At 40.9% G+C, this 14,731-nt stretch overlaps 1 protein-coding gene across 3 annotated transcripts; it reads right to left on the bottom strand.

Annotated features, from left to right (window-relative positions):
- Positions 1 to 3,641: 3,641 nt before the first annotated feature.
- LOC307036998 (uncharacterized protein) lies at positions 3,642 to 14,675 on the bottom strand. 3 transcript variants are annotated; one of them, XM_079677695.1, is made up of 9 exons: positions 14,259 to 14,675; positions 11,626 to 11,737; positions 10,221 to 11,445; positions 9,948 to 10,107; positions 5,953 to 6,086; positions 5,667 to 5,860; positions 5,181 to 5,247; positions 4,512 to 4,715; positions 3,642 to 4,112 (listed from the first exon to the last, which is right to left on the bottom strand). In XM_079677695.1, the coding sequence occupies exons 4-9, from the start codon at positions 9,949 to 9,951 to the stop codon at positions 3,807 to 3,809; spliced, it is 909 nt and encodes a 302-aa protein (XP_079533821.1). In that variant the 5' UTR covers positions 9,952 to 10,107; positions 10,221 to 11,445; positions 11,626 to 11,737; positions 14,259 to 14,675; the 3' UTR covers positions 3,642 to 3,806. The 3 variants fall into 3 exon arrangements, with proteins under 3 accessions (XP_079533821.1, XP_079533820.1, XP_079533822.1); XM_079677694.1 differs by lacking the exon at positions 14,259 to 14,675 and having other exon boundaries at positions 11,626 to 11,832; XM_079677696.1 differs by lacking the exons at positions 11,626 to 11,737; positions 14,259 to 14,675 and having other exon boundaries at positions 10,221 to 11,450.
- Positions 14,676 to 14,731: the final 56 nt, after the last annotated feature.

The raw sequence follows: 14,731 nt of genomic DNA, 5'->3' as shown, positions 1-14,731 counted from the left end.
TCGGGTAGTGACAACGTTGAAATTTAACACTAGAACCGCCAGAGATTTTTTTATACCTAAAACTGCCACCGGTGTCAAATTGACCCGGTATTAGAATGCATTGATTTTCAAGGTAAAAGTATTGCTTTAAAAAGAAAAATGGTCCTGTGCTATCGGTATTTTGACAAGCAATTGTGTTAAATTGTTTCGTTTATTAACGCTACAACATAGCATTTCGTGAGGCAGTTGTCGTTGTTGGCTGAAAAGCAAACAGCTGTTTGCTGCGGAGCGCAGCGCGAGCAGTCTCCCGTGAGCGCGCTCCTTCACTACAGACTGTCGCTATCCATATATCTATCTATCTCTCTCAATCTATCTCTCAATCTATAAGGAACCTGCACTAGACAAAAGGCGTTGCTATAGCAACACGTCCTGTTTGTTTACACGCAAAATCAATAGCACGAAAAGGGGTGGGGTCAATATGATCCGCTGGGCGGAAATAGGTATAAATGGCAATTTTTGGGGCGATTTCTTCAATCTGACTTCATATTGACCATTTTTAACAACGGTGCTACATAACACACTTTCAGGAAAAGTCACGGGCTGGGAGACTTTAATATTTTATTGAAAAAAAGTTATATACATTAAAAAACAGCTCTGGGTCAAATTGACTCGATTGGCGGTTCTAGTGTTGCACCGAATTTGACCATTAAAATGTTTCTAACCCTTAGATGCATAAGTAGGTTTTTTTGGACCCGGTGAGGTGGTTTTCTTGAAGTATTTTGTAATTCAATTTTTGTATCATTTCCTATTCCAGATATTCCTCAAAAAACATGTTTTGGATATCATGCCATTGTGGTGACTCTAGTTAACCATAATTCACTTTTGGGTCACAGTTCCTACACGGACCTTGTTTAGTGTAACACCGGAGATATAGGTTGCCAAGCTAGAGCTAGCAACGCACTCCAATTTGACTCTCATCACTGAGTACATGCCTGATATCACTATTGCTTGATGGAAAATAAAGAGTGGAAATCGATCTTAAGTACTCCGCCTCCGACTCCTTCTTACCGGCACTACACCATTCACATTTTAAATGTACATTTTAAGAAATTTTAGTTTTTGTATTACTACCCCAAGCTTCAATAAGTGGGTCAAAAATGACCCGCATGCATTTTCTATGGCATCCTATGGGAACCTTTGATTCTTATCACCTGTTGCTGTCAGGAATACATTCACTGTAGACCACACATACTACATCACAAGTGACACCTCTCAGGAAGATTATTTTACACAGCAAGATCTGATACCTGTCAGTAAAAATAATAATAATAATAATACATTATATTTGTATAGGGCTTTTCAAGGACTCAAAATCGCTTTACAATATAAGGGAAAGTTAGGGTGGGGTATAGGACTATCAAACTTGATCAACCGGCATGGATTGATGGGGGGGGGGGGGGCTATGAGTAGACAAGAGGAGAAGAGATGAGTTTTGAAAAGAGCCTGGAATACTGTGAGGGTCTCAAAATAGCGGAGATCTTTGGGACAATATGTTAAAAACTTTTTTTTCAAAATGTAAAAATCTTTTCTAAAATTATAAATTGTGAAAAATTAAATATAAAATATTTCTAATGTGAACCAAAAATATATTACTAAATATCATACAAGTGATTTTTCTTCACCAAAAATGGCACAAAAACAAACGGTTAAAACGTACCTTCGTCGGTTTTGCAGCCTCGAGTTTTGCATTTTGGCCGTCAGGTTTTTGTGGAAAAAAGTGGCCAAACAACAAACCGTGTGACGTCAGATAAATGTTCAGGTGACCAAAATGTACAACTAACATTCATGAACCAAGAATGCATTGGGAAAGTATAGTAACTTGTACTTGTATGACAAAAACACGGAGAGGCGAGCACACAAACCTCAGAATCATAATGTAGATACACTTAAAAAGCATTTGCTACTTTATTATCTATTTGAAGGAAAATGGGACCATGGAAGCAAATAAGAGACAGAATTATTTGAATTTGATCAGACACCGAATTTATAGCATTCAAAATGTTTACTTTGAAAATGTATCTGAATTCTTTTTTTTTCGAATGAAATAAAAATCAGAAATATCTTGACACGCAATTTAAAAAGCTGAATTTAAATGTATTTGTTTCAGTGTTCACAAATTCATATCTAACAATTCAAGTTAAAAAAAATGGAATGGTCAAATTCAGATCCCAAAATTCTATTTAACCTTAGATGCACGAGTGACTGGACCCTACACTCTTCCATAAGTGGGTCTAAAAGGACAAAGGTACGTTTTAGCCGTTTGTTTTTTCGTTCTAATTGAAACAAAAAAAAGAAGCAGAAACGGGTCGTTTTTTTGTTTTTTAATTTTGCCCCAAAACGAAAAAACGGAAATTCAGCTCATTTTTTCGTTTTTCTGTTCTTACTGTTAAAACAAGTATACCACTCAATGTTTCGTTTCCATAAGTGGGTGTGTCTCCAGCGCCTCCTTGCTTCTGATTGGCTTGTGTGCCCTATGCTTGCGCTGTACTCTTCAAAATAAAGGTTCTACGTCTTTGCCTTTAGACTGCGTTACAAATATACGTATATTATTATATTCATACATACAAGTACAGAAGACAGTCTGTCCGTATGTCTGTCTTTCTATGTATATGTCTGTCTCGATGTCTTTCTATCTCGATGTCTGTCTGTCTGTCTTTCTTTAACTATATTTTAGAGTTTAAAGCGTAGCCACTTTTACTCCACTACATGTATTTAAAACCTTTAGTAACTTTACAGATTTGGATTAATTATGTGAAATGTAATCAACACTTAATTCAGACTTTAGTTCCACCTGGAGTAAATTCACAAGCTACCCTGCAGTATACAAAGTCATTCAAACTAGCTGCACCTTTACCAGCTTTGAGAACACTTTCATGATCAATCATTATAAAACATATCATATATTATTCTGAAATTGACCAATCTGCAAAATGACTACTTTTACTGTCGCTACTTTCACTATATTTTGATGAGAATACTTTCCTACCTTTACTTGAGGAACATTTTGAATGCAGGACTTTTACTGTAAAAGAGTATCCCTACACTCTGGTACTTCTACTTTTACTCAAGTACAAGATCTGAGTACTTTTACTTTGACTCAAGTACAAGATCTGAGTACTTCTACTTTTACTCAAGTACAAGATCTGAGTACTTCTACTTTTACTCAAGTACAAGATCTGAGTACTTCTACTTTTACTCAAGTACAAGACCTGAGTACTTCTACTTTCACTCAAGTACAAAATCTGAGTACTTCTACTTTCACTCAAGTACAAGATCTGGGTACTTCTACTTTTACTCAAGTACAAGATCTGAGTATTTTTACTTTTACGCAAGTACAAGATCTGATTACTTCGACAACCTCTGATTAATGGTTGATTTCCAAATGTTCCGTTGGTGCGTGGATGATAAAATAATAGTGTTTGATTGTATTGCCTTACGTATGCAGCTATTTGCCTGTGTTTAGAAACATAATTAAACATACCATGGACACACATTCAAACAATTTTCCATTTATTAAACATTGCAGATGAACAATTAATAATTCATACAGCAAAAGAAAACTACAACAATAGTTTTCTGTATGATGATATCATGGAACCTGGAATTTGAACACACACCACTTAACAATAAACAATAAACTTAATAATAAACTTAACAATAAACGGCTGAACTGCTGTCCACTTTAGGGTAGGGCCCTTAAAGCATCCAGTGCTGCAGACAATCCAGCAACCTGGGTATACACTGGCTCCTGATCCCTGCACTTGCCTTTACAAATATCTTCTTACAATGCCTATCAGATCCTTTATCCCGTTTTGGAATGGTGCTGGCTCGTTATGAATGGCACGCTCAAAGAGCTCAGCAATGTCTGCATAGTTCCTTGCAAATTCTTGTTCAGCTGCTGTCTGGTGCTCCACAGTGGCAAATGGGTTTCTCCCAAACAGCGACACTCGTGTCAGAGAGGACCCCACTTCCTGATGATAGCAGTCTGCAGCATCTGTAGCTTCAGGGCAAAAGATCTGCAGGCAGTCTCTTTGGGCACCCACCATGAGCAAGTTGATCTGGGATACCCTTACCTTAAAAAAAAACACAAATAAGTGGCCATTGTTAGTGTAATGTTACCTATCATGCATATCAATGAACCTCACACAGCGTGTAATCATAGCCTGTGCTATTAGTACACTTCTTACAAACTTTAAAAAGTATGTTTTTAATTTGACTGTTTATGTACTTACCAGATATATATGTTTCATGCAATAAGAGCAATCTATAAACTAGATAGTAGATATGTCTTTACTCAGACAATTATTGAAATATTGTAATATATGCCACATTTAAACATTTACATCAACCGAGTGTAAAAAAGGGGATACAGAGAGAAACAAATGTAGGATATAAGTACAACTTATAAAAATGCATAAAGAAGGTCATTTGTTATGGGGCTTAAGTAACATTCTGAAAACTGCTATACAAACCTTGGATTCTGTGTGCATTCCAGGACTGCACCACCGGTCAAGTCCAATTTTGGCTACCTGACAGGTAAGAGTGGACACACAATATCGTGTGATGTTGTCTTCAAGGTTTAGTTCCTTCTGGTCAACAAGGTGGTTGAATGCGCCTTTCAGAGGGTTGTTTACCCTGTTGTTTACCTCTGGCCACATCCTTTCTATAATATGATTCTGTAATTTAAAGTAAACAAAAATGAGAAGAGTCAAATGTAGAGAGCACATTGTAATTTCCCATTGTTAATTTCCCAATTTCTTTCCCAATTTCCGGCTTTGTATTTTATCCATTTCCTGTTGTATCCAGTTCAAAAGTACTGTGTATCTCTCCTATGTCATAGGAAAAAGCTAGCAGTCCCCTAGAGAAGTTTAGTGAACGCCATGGGGCTATTGACAGACAGCTTTGTCAGCTAGCAGTTGGGTGAATAATTGAATGAGATCAGAAATATTTTATTTGTCTCGCCACAGGTTAATTTACATGATTACAGCAGATAAAGTGAGGAATAAAAGACAAAAATGGCTATGTGGGGATTGTCCACAGTATTGAGTATGTAAGTCGCTTTGGATAAAAGCGTCTAACAAGTGACATGTAATGTAATGTATGAACACATTGATTGCAATTCAGATAAAAAAACAACTCGCCTGTGTTGACTTTGTTTGCATGTATGGCTGTCTGCCTGTGTTATTCCGGTATGTCTGCCAATTTCTCCTGCATGAAAAGAGTCAAGTAGAATTATTTTCCATGGTCTACTCGGATTTGGTCCCACATTCCATATCATAGGACAGCACTCCTGCAAAACAGCAATACAAATGTTTTATGACATGTAACAGAATTTCATGTTTGTTGTTACAACCTAAGCATTGCTAAAGCGAATTTTGTACGCAGTTAAAATGTTGATCTCATCAATCAATTACCAAGTAACGTACAATATACAGTGGTTACCTGTCAGTAGTTTTCGATTTACAATATTTTTCCCAAATAAAACTGTTCAAATAAAGCTACATTTAGCCATTGTGTTTTTATTTAGCTAAACGTTAACTAAATTATTTACTGTCTGCTGTTTGCAACCTTTTTATTAGGTTATTATTATTATATTATTATAACAGAAACAGGGCACTGAAACTTACTGGTAAACCTCTTGATATATGGTCAGGTTGTTTTTCACTGGCATGGTGGAGTGGCTTACAATGTTGCTGGAGAATCCGTCCACGGCAAGGACGTGGGTCACCCCATACATCACCAGTTTCTCGTTTTGGTCAATGTGCAATTTGTGACCCATGTATTCTGCACTGTATGGCACTGGATTTAAATTCCTTAATTTCTGAGGAATTAAACACAAAGTTATTGTTCTCACAATATGTTCACAGCAATGTACAATACAGGAAAATCGAGATGTTTTTTAATAATACCTACACGATACCGATCTGCATGATATGGCTGGTTAGTTTCTCTGAGGACACGACCAACACGCCCCTCTGATGCTCGGATTCCTTTTGAGGCCAGGTAACCATCATAGTCATCATTTTTCTTCCATATGTTGGTCCAGTCTGAATTTGTAAACACAAAACAAAAACTAAATAGGACCAAGGTACGTTTTAACCGTTTTTGTTTTAGTTCTAATTGAAACCAAAAAACCCCAGAATAGTTATCTCATTATTAATTACACAATTATGTCCAAAGTTATTGGTGAGTATTTCTGTCACATCATTGTTAAGCCTCAACTCAGCTCCTACGTCTCAAAGAAAACCCATAATTCAAGGCTTGTTACATTTGTTTGTATTCTGAGAACAATCAATATACAAATTAAACCGGAACTTTAGTCCACTGATGTATTGTTCCCCTACGGACAAATATCGGGGGTAGTAGCTTCCGGAACCGGAAGTTGCGTTGTTTTTAGCATTCACAGTAGGATGTAGCATATCAAGCAGCATTAGTGAAGAGATGTATAAAAACGTGTGTAGTTACATACTAAACACACCGTCTCCAACTGCCACTCATCGATGCTAAAATATCAACTGTTACTACAGTATATGGTTAACTATCATGTATATACCTATTTAAATGCTTATGAATGGATGTTTAGCTACGTCAATAGAGGGCAACGGAATATGACGCCGCTAACCAATGAGAGAAGACTGGAAGTACCCGAGAGTTTATAATCGGAGCTGATACGTTTATAGGGCACCTCTCCCGTCGCAGCCTCAGAGGAACGTCATGTTTACTATAATTAAAACCCTGTCAATTTCATAAGAAGTTTCTTGGATTCTTTCTGGCCATTTACTCCTCCCAGCATTCCGAAACCCAACAGTATGCTATAGAGTCGTGCAGTGACACGTCCTAAAATCATAAATCTTTCGATTCGATTTATGATGATATAATTATAAAAGTAGGGTAGACATGTGGAGATTATCCGACTGAACAAAACGTGATCCATCTCTTAAATGTGTGTCAACCACAGACATTATTTCGAGCTATTTTCCAAAATCCTATGGCGAAATTGCATAGCTTTTTTGTCGAGGGAACCAGAAGGAACTTACTTCCGGGTTTTAGGACGCTTCACTACACCACTCTAGTGATGGCAAACTGAGGCTTTGAATGAAGCGTCAAACCACTTCGACAATTGTGTCGGAAATAGGTTCATTTCTCGAAGCTTCAGTTACAGCGACCTCTCCTGGCGAAGTGCAAGGCTGCAGTGGGTTTAACGGAGCTTTGCCTTGAAAAATATTCGATGCACACACACACTAAGACTTAATATCATGTTCTATTTGCAATTAAAGATTGACAATTGTGTGTATTGGGTTATTGAAAAGAGATTAGAGCATGCTAGACATTTTTTTGGGTGGAGAGGGCCTTTTATCAGTCATTAAAGTATTAAAGTTGAAAAGCAATGATTAAAAGTTAAACTCTTCCAGGCTTTGAACCAGCTGCGCGGAGAACATCGCTGCATCCTGCCCGCCGGCTCTATCCACTGGACTATCTATTCCTTCGACCAGCGGTTTTCAAAGTGTGAGGCGCACGTCCCCTGGGGGGCGCCAGAGAGCTTCAGGGGAGGCGCAGCGTGAGACACAAAAGAACGAGAAAAAGACGAGTAAAGTGACACTTGCCCACTTGTGGCTGTCTGTTGAGACCGAGTTCCCCCACCTCGCCAAAAAGGCTGTAAAAGTGCTCATTCCCTTCACCTCCACCTACCTGTGTGAGTGCAGGTTTTCCGCATTGACTTTGATCAAAAGCAAGTACCGGTAAAGGCTGCAGCCAGAGTATGATCTGCGTTTATTCCTGTGTGCATCAAAGACGCAGACTCATTGTTCCCACTAAAGCAGTGCTTGAATTGGGCCGGTACTCACCGGTACGCAGTACCGGCACTTCTGATTTTTACCCATGTGGTACCGGCACTTCTTACTGAGTACCGGCAAGGTGCCGGTACTCAGTAAAATGCCGGTACTCAGCCGCCGGCAATATACGTAGGCTATATATTGTAAACGCAACGCAGCGCAAATGTGGGTCTGACTCTGCCTCACAGAGGGTGACTGGCTGTCTACATGACGTGGCCTGCCGACATTGCCACTTTCATACAGATCATACTAATGCCCTCGATTGGTCTCTGTGTGTCATTCAAGCTCGGGAGGGTGTGTGTTGGTGTATGTGTGGCGCGAGCGAGCGAGAAAGCGCGCGCACCGGTTACGTGTATTGTTGTTAGCATCTGGTGCTAGCTAGCTGCGCTAACGTATATAAGGAGCTGTTTCAACAACAAGGTGGAGGGAGAGTCCTTTGCTGTCAGACTGAGAGGCTGATAACTACAGCTCTGGTGATGTAAATTACTCTCTGAGTCTTTAGATAGTTAACTTCGTTTAAGTTATCTCAGTGGGTCTCAAACGGTTCGGTCACCATTTATGTAAACACATATTTCCATTTGAGGGGGTAGTGATTAGTAAAATATGCATGAATAATACAAACAAAATGTTAACTAGGTTTAAAAAAGGTAAGATAAACTTGTTGAGAGCTAAAACTAGTCTTTGCTGTTGCCTCTAAGAGGAGCAGGGGGGAGAGGAGGGAGACAGGAGAGGCCGATTCAGGAGCCCAGACACACTCACAACTATAAATGAACCAAAAACAGATAAATAAACAAGTTTCAATGTTTTTTCAAATTGGATATTGTATGTTATTGGTTATGGCCATGTACTTATGATTTTATGATTATTTAAATGTATACATTTTTGTTTCATATGGGTGTAGTCTCTTTATTTCCCCCTCAAAATGCACCAGGTTGATGCATTTAAGTCCAACATTTAAAAAAAAATCTTACCAGGGGAGCATGCCCCCGGACCCCCCTTTAGAATTTGAGGCCCAGCCCCACTGTTCCCAAATAGATTTGCAAATTGTTTTAAATAGTAACCCATCTCCATATGTTTCTTTTTGGGTAGTAGATTTAAACTAGAGGGCTATCACTTTGTGCAGCAACGCTATTGACAAATAAATCCAGCAAAATGGCACAAAAAAACTGGTAGTGGCCTCAGGGACGAGGAGTCATTTAACCAGCCAGTAGGAGTCAAGCTTTACTTTCTTTTATATCCATAAAGAAAAAGTAAATCTGTTTACAGTTGTTTCATTATGGATGTTGAGAGGTATCCATATATCTCTTCATTTTGCACCAGATTGATGCATCTAACTTCAATATTTAAAAAAAAATGTTCCTGGAGGAGCATGCCCCCGGACCCCCCTAGACTAGAGGGTGTCAGGTCCACTCCCCACTTATAAAAATAGCACTTTACCACTGCACCCCCTCTAATCTCAGATGCACCCTGAGTCATTTTGTTTAAGTACAGTGAGCCTTTCTAAAATATACAGTAAAGAGACAAACCCACCAGCATTATAGGATATACTATGACTTTGTGCCAAATACTTGTTGCTGATTTAGAGTACTGGTACCTTTTTTATTCCAATTCAAGCACTGCCTGTCACCTGTCAGAATCGAGACGAGGCAGTGCATTGAATCGCGTGTTTGGACCGCGAACCAGTCAATTGATTCATTCAGGAAATGAAGCAATTGCTGTTTCGACTGTCACATGTTTATATATATATAAATATATATATAAACTGTATGTATCATGAATATCATTTACAAATAAAGATGGATGAATGCGTGTATTGTGTTATTGAGGAGAGGGTTCTGGCAAAATATGGCATAGGCTATGGTGTGCTTGTGTAACTTTGGCAGGGGGTGTTCATGTGGGATGGGGAACACTCAAAGATTTGTATTCAGGAACATTATTTTTTCAACAGTTTTTGGATTGAGCCGATTTTTTTTCTTGCCTACAATTTCCCCGCATTTTGAAAAAACTCGCTCAGATGGAACCAATGATGCTAGCATGCATAAAAAGTGTCTCGCCAGTTTGAACAGATTGGGTTACACATTTTGATGGTCCACCCAGTATGCCAGTGGGTCTTTCGATCTTTCCAGCGGTGGATCAGTCATGTACCGCTGCACCTCCACTGTAGCATCTGCTGTGGCATTCCTTGCCGTCCTCGCTTCAGAAGCATCTCTGTCCAGAGTTTCCCAAAGGTTAAGACCTGAAAGACAAACATGACTGTAATCATCAGTAATGAAAGGTTTCAATGTGTATCCTTTTTTACTTGCACTTATTTTGTCCTGCATTTGATAAATTAACTATTTATAACATTACCTGTGGATGATGGATTGTCAACATTTGCTGGTGCCGGTTGAGCTGATTTGGAGGGCTGTTCTTCTGTAGGTGTGTCAGGTTGTGCGTTTTTCCTCAGTTGTGTGCAAAATGCTGTCAGTCGTTTAACTGATGCCGCTGCCTGTACTTGATTGTAGAATCAAATAGTTTTGAATCTAGGATCCAGCAGTGTTGACAGGGTCAATGCAGTTTGGCTCTCCGTGGTGTCGAACTTGTTTTGCATATTTGACACCATGTTCTGTCCCAGTAGTTTTGCTGTGTCGTGGCTTGTTTTTCCAATTGTGTCGTACAAGTATAGCATTAACATTTTCGTCATTGGGATGATCTTGGACCCTGAGACTCTTCTCCTCGGAGAGTTCCACTGTTGCCTGGAAAAAGGGGGAGAGCAATTGCAGGCATGCATCTGCTGTTTCATAGTCCTCAGAGGACAGAGGTCTCACATCTGTTTTCAGCGTTGCAAGAGCTGCTCCCACTGACTGCCTCTCTTTGAAAAGGCGTTGTAGCATTAGTTAGGTGCTGTTCCAGCGGGTGTCCACTTCCTGAATAAGCTTCAGCACAGGGCGATTCATCTGCTCCTGCACTTCTCTGAGCTTCTCTTTTGCTGTTGTGCTGGTTTTAAAGAACGTGACTACTTTTCTAGCCCTTGTGCGTAGGTTTTATAGGCCTGGAGTTGCATCCAGAGATTTCTTCACCACTAAATTTAGTGAATGAGCAAAGCAAAGTGCATGTCTTAGATTTAAACTTCTGACAGAGGCAACCATATTTGCTCCTGCATCCGTCACAATTGAGGTCACTTTGCCTTCAGTGCCCCATTCCTCCATGAGAGACCTCATTGCAGCAGTGATGTTAACCGTTGTATGAGCTTCAGGCAAAGGCAGCACTCCCAAAAGCACTGTGGCCAGCTTCGCAGAGTCATCCACATAATGGCAGGTCACTGCTAGATATGCGTCCATATTAATGGAGGTCCAAATATCAGCAGTCAGGCTCACAGCCTCTACCCTCTGCATGACACTCTTGGCCTTCGTCTTCTCCTCCTCATAGCGCTTGACCACCATCTCCTTTAGAACCCGTCTGGATGGAGGAGTGTATCTAGGATCAAGCAAGGCCACAAGCTCCTTGAAGCCACAGTCATCCACGATGGAAAAAGGCTGCGAGTCTTTCACCACCATATTCACAAGAGCCCCATCCAGCTCTCGCTTCCGGTCCACTAAAACAAAGAAATAAAGACATAAAAAATAAAAAACAAAACCAAAAAAACCAAATAATAATTTATGTGAAATTGCACTCAAAGGAAGCAGACTTGTGAGCAGTCTATGCTTGTGAGTCATGGAATACAGTCATAGCATATTGTGTTAGTGTTACTAGTTAATAATAATATAATACATACCATGTATGTTCCCCTGGTTCACAGCCGCTCCATGTTTGGCAGTGAAGTGCCTAATCATGGAGGAAGTATTCCCATGATACTTCAGTTCAGTTGAACACACCAAGCACTGAACCTGTAGAGAAAGGCATTTTTAAATAAAAATGCAATTTCAGTCTATAAAGCTATAGCCTAATGGCTACATTGATCATATACATAATTGTACTTTAATGCTACCGTATTTTCCGGACTATAAGTCGCACTTTTTTTCCTAGTTTGGCTGGTCCTGCGACTTATAGTCAGGAGCGACGTATATATGTTTTAAATGTCAATTCATGCTGACTGACATGAACCGTCTACAGCCACCAGAGGGCGCTCTAGGCTTGTGACAACTATATGCTGCCCCTGTACCACCGAAAAAAATAACATTAACATTAAAAGAAAAGAAAGACTGAACAAAATCGAAATGCCTCCAAAAAGAAAATCGTATGCTGCAGATTACAAACTGCAGGTTGTGAAATATGCATCCGAAAACGGCAATAGAGCAGCAGAGAGAAAGTTTGGAGTCAACGAGAAACTTGTGAGAGACTGGAGAAAAGCAGAGGTTGCTCTTGCCGCCATGAAAAAAACAAAAAAAGCGAATCGCGGGCTGAGGGCGAGATGGCCAGAGCTGGAGGAACGACTATATAGATGGGTTTTAGAGCAACGTGCTGCCGGGAGAGGCATGTCAACGGTGCATGTACGTCTCCACGCCCTGGCAGTTGCCAAAGACATGAATATAAACGACTTCAGAGGCGGGCCGTCCTGGTGTTACCGTTTCATGCAACGGAACCGGCTCTCTATCAGAGCACGGACAACTGTATGTCAGAAACTGCCAGCAGATTTTCAGGCCAAGATCGACAGTTTCCGTGAGTTTGTTGCAAAGCAGGTGACTGAACACAACGTGTCACCGGATCACATTATAAACATGGATGAAGTCCCCCTCACGTTTGACATCCCCATGGGCCGAAGTGTCGCAGAGAAAGGGCAGAAAAGTGTGAATATAGTGACAACTGGTCATGAGAAATCACACTTCACCGTGGTGCTTGCATGTTGTGGAGACGGATCGAAATTACCACCGATGGTCATTTTCAAGCGCAAAACCATGCCAAAAGACGACTTCCCCCCCACAATTGCCGTGGCCGTGAATGAGAAAGGATGGATGGATACAGAAATGATGAATGTTTGGCTTACAAAGTGCTACACTAAGCGTCCCGACGGCTTCTTTAAAACACGCAAAGCCCTGCTTGTGATGGACAGTATGCGAGCGCACATAACGCAACTGTTCAAAGATAAAATAAAAGCTTGCAACTCCATACCTGTCATCATCCCTGGAGGCTTAACAAAAGTACTCCAGCCACTCGACATCTCCGTGAACCGGAGCTTCAAGGCTGTCTTGCGTCGCCTGTGGGAGGAGTGGATGGTGGATGGAGAGCACAGCTTCACGGCAACGGGAAGGATGCGCCATGCAACTTTCCAGCAAGTCCTTGGATGGATCGACAAAGCATGGACTTCTGTGACAACCGAAACCATACTGTCCGGATTCAGAAAGGCTGGGATAACGGGAAATAATGCTGCGTCTGACGACAGCCCCGCAGAAGAGGAGACAGTGCTTCGTCTTCCTCCGGAGTTGGCGGAGTTGTTCCGCAGCGACACCGAGAATGAAGAATTCAATGGATTCAGTGAAGTGGAATGAGATCGGGAGCTTCGTTAACTTGCTTACCGAGACTTGGCTCGTCGTGTTAATTTAGCCTCTTTTTTTCAGCCTCCCAGCGATGTTCCTTATGCTATTGTGTAGCTGAATAACTGTACATATGTTACGTTAACATACCGGACATTCAGCCTGTTCTGTGTTAAATTAACTGAATAACTGTTTGTGTTAAATTACCGGTAACATACCGGACATTCAGCCTGTTCTGTGTTAAATTAACTGAATAACCGTTTGTGTTAAATTGTTAAGTGTGAAATAAATGTCTGAATAAATGCGAATTCATACTTTTTGACAAGAACTGTCTACAGCCGTGAGAGTGCGCTCTCGGCTTGTGACAACTATATGCTGCTCCTGTACCACTGAAAAAAACGAAGAAGAGAGCGGACGGTTCTTCCGGGTTAGCTGCTTGTTAGCCATCTGTTGTTAGCCGTCTTGTTAGCTTGTTAGCCGTCTGTTGTTAGCCCGCCGTCTTGTGTCCGGTGCGGCGCAGGGTCCACCCCTACCAGCCCAGCGGCCGAATGCTCAGTGGGTGCGTCCGAGATGCCCCGTCTGTCCCAGCAGTCCTCCGTCGGAGCGCGTCAAGGGGTAGAAGCATGCCACCCTAGCCCGACTCGCAGAGCCAGCCTCCAGGTAGAAGGTATGTGTTGCGTTAACATACCGGACCTGTGTAGTTAATAACTTCCCTTTCCAGTTTACCGTAAATGTCTGTTATTGGCTTGGATTTGAAAATAAATATCTGAATAAATACGACTTATAGTCCGGTGCGACCTATATACGTTTTTTTCCTCTTCACGACGCATTTATTGGCTGATGCGACTTATACTCAGGAGCGACTTATAGTCCGGAAAATACGGTACTTAATATAGATTTGAGATAAACCATAGCTATAATACTGTAGTTGACCAACCTTATCATGCGCAATCAGATTGAAGTGATCCCACATCTCATAACGACCTCTCTTCCTGGCTGGCTCCATAATGATCCAAACGCAATACTAACAACTCAACAGCAACAAGGCAAACTACGACGACAATCCCACAGATTGCCAAATTGTGCACTTTTTTGAGCGGTTATAAAGTGTCACTTACTAAGTGACGCTCAAATTCAAACAGTTTCAACCAGTCAGAATCGAGACGAGGCAGTGCATTGAATCACCTGATTGGACGGCGAACCAGTGAGTTGATTCATTCAGGAAATGAAGCAGTTGCTGGTTCGGACGTCACATGTCACGTGATTTGAAGCAGTTGCTGCTTCGGACGTCACATGTCACGTGATTTGAAGCAAGCTTCGAAGCACTGCTTCTATGGAATTGGAAGTCCAGTGTTGAAGCTCCGTTCGAAGCTTCAGTGTCAAACTGCCATCACCACACCACTCTATTAG

Source organism: Notothenia rossii, assembly GCF_949606895.1.
Source record: "Notothenia rossii genome assembly, chromosome: 4".
NCBI lineage: Eukaryota > Metazoa > Chordata > Actinopteri > Perciformes > Nototheniidae > Notothenia > Notothenia rossii.
Note: the sequence above shows the minus strand (reverse complement) of the source record. Positions and strands in the feature narration are given on the sequence as shown.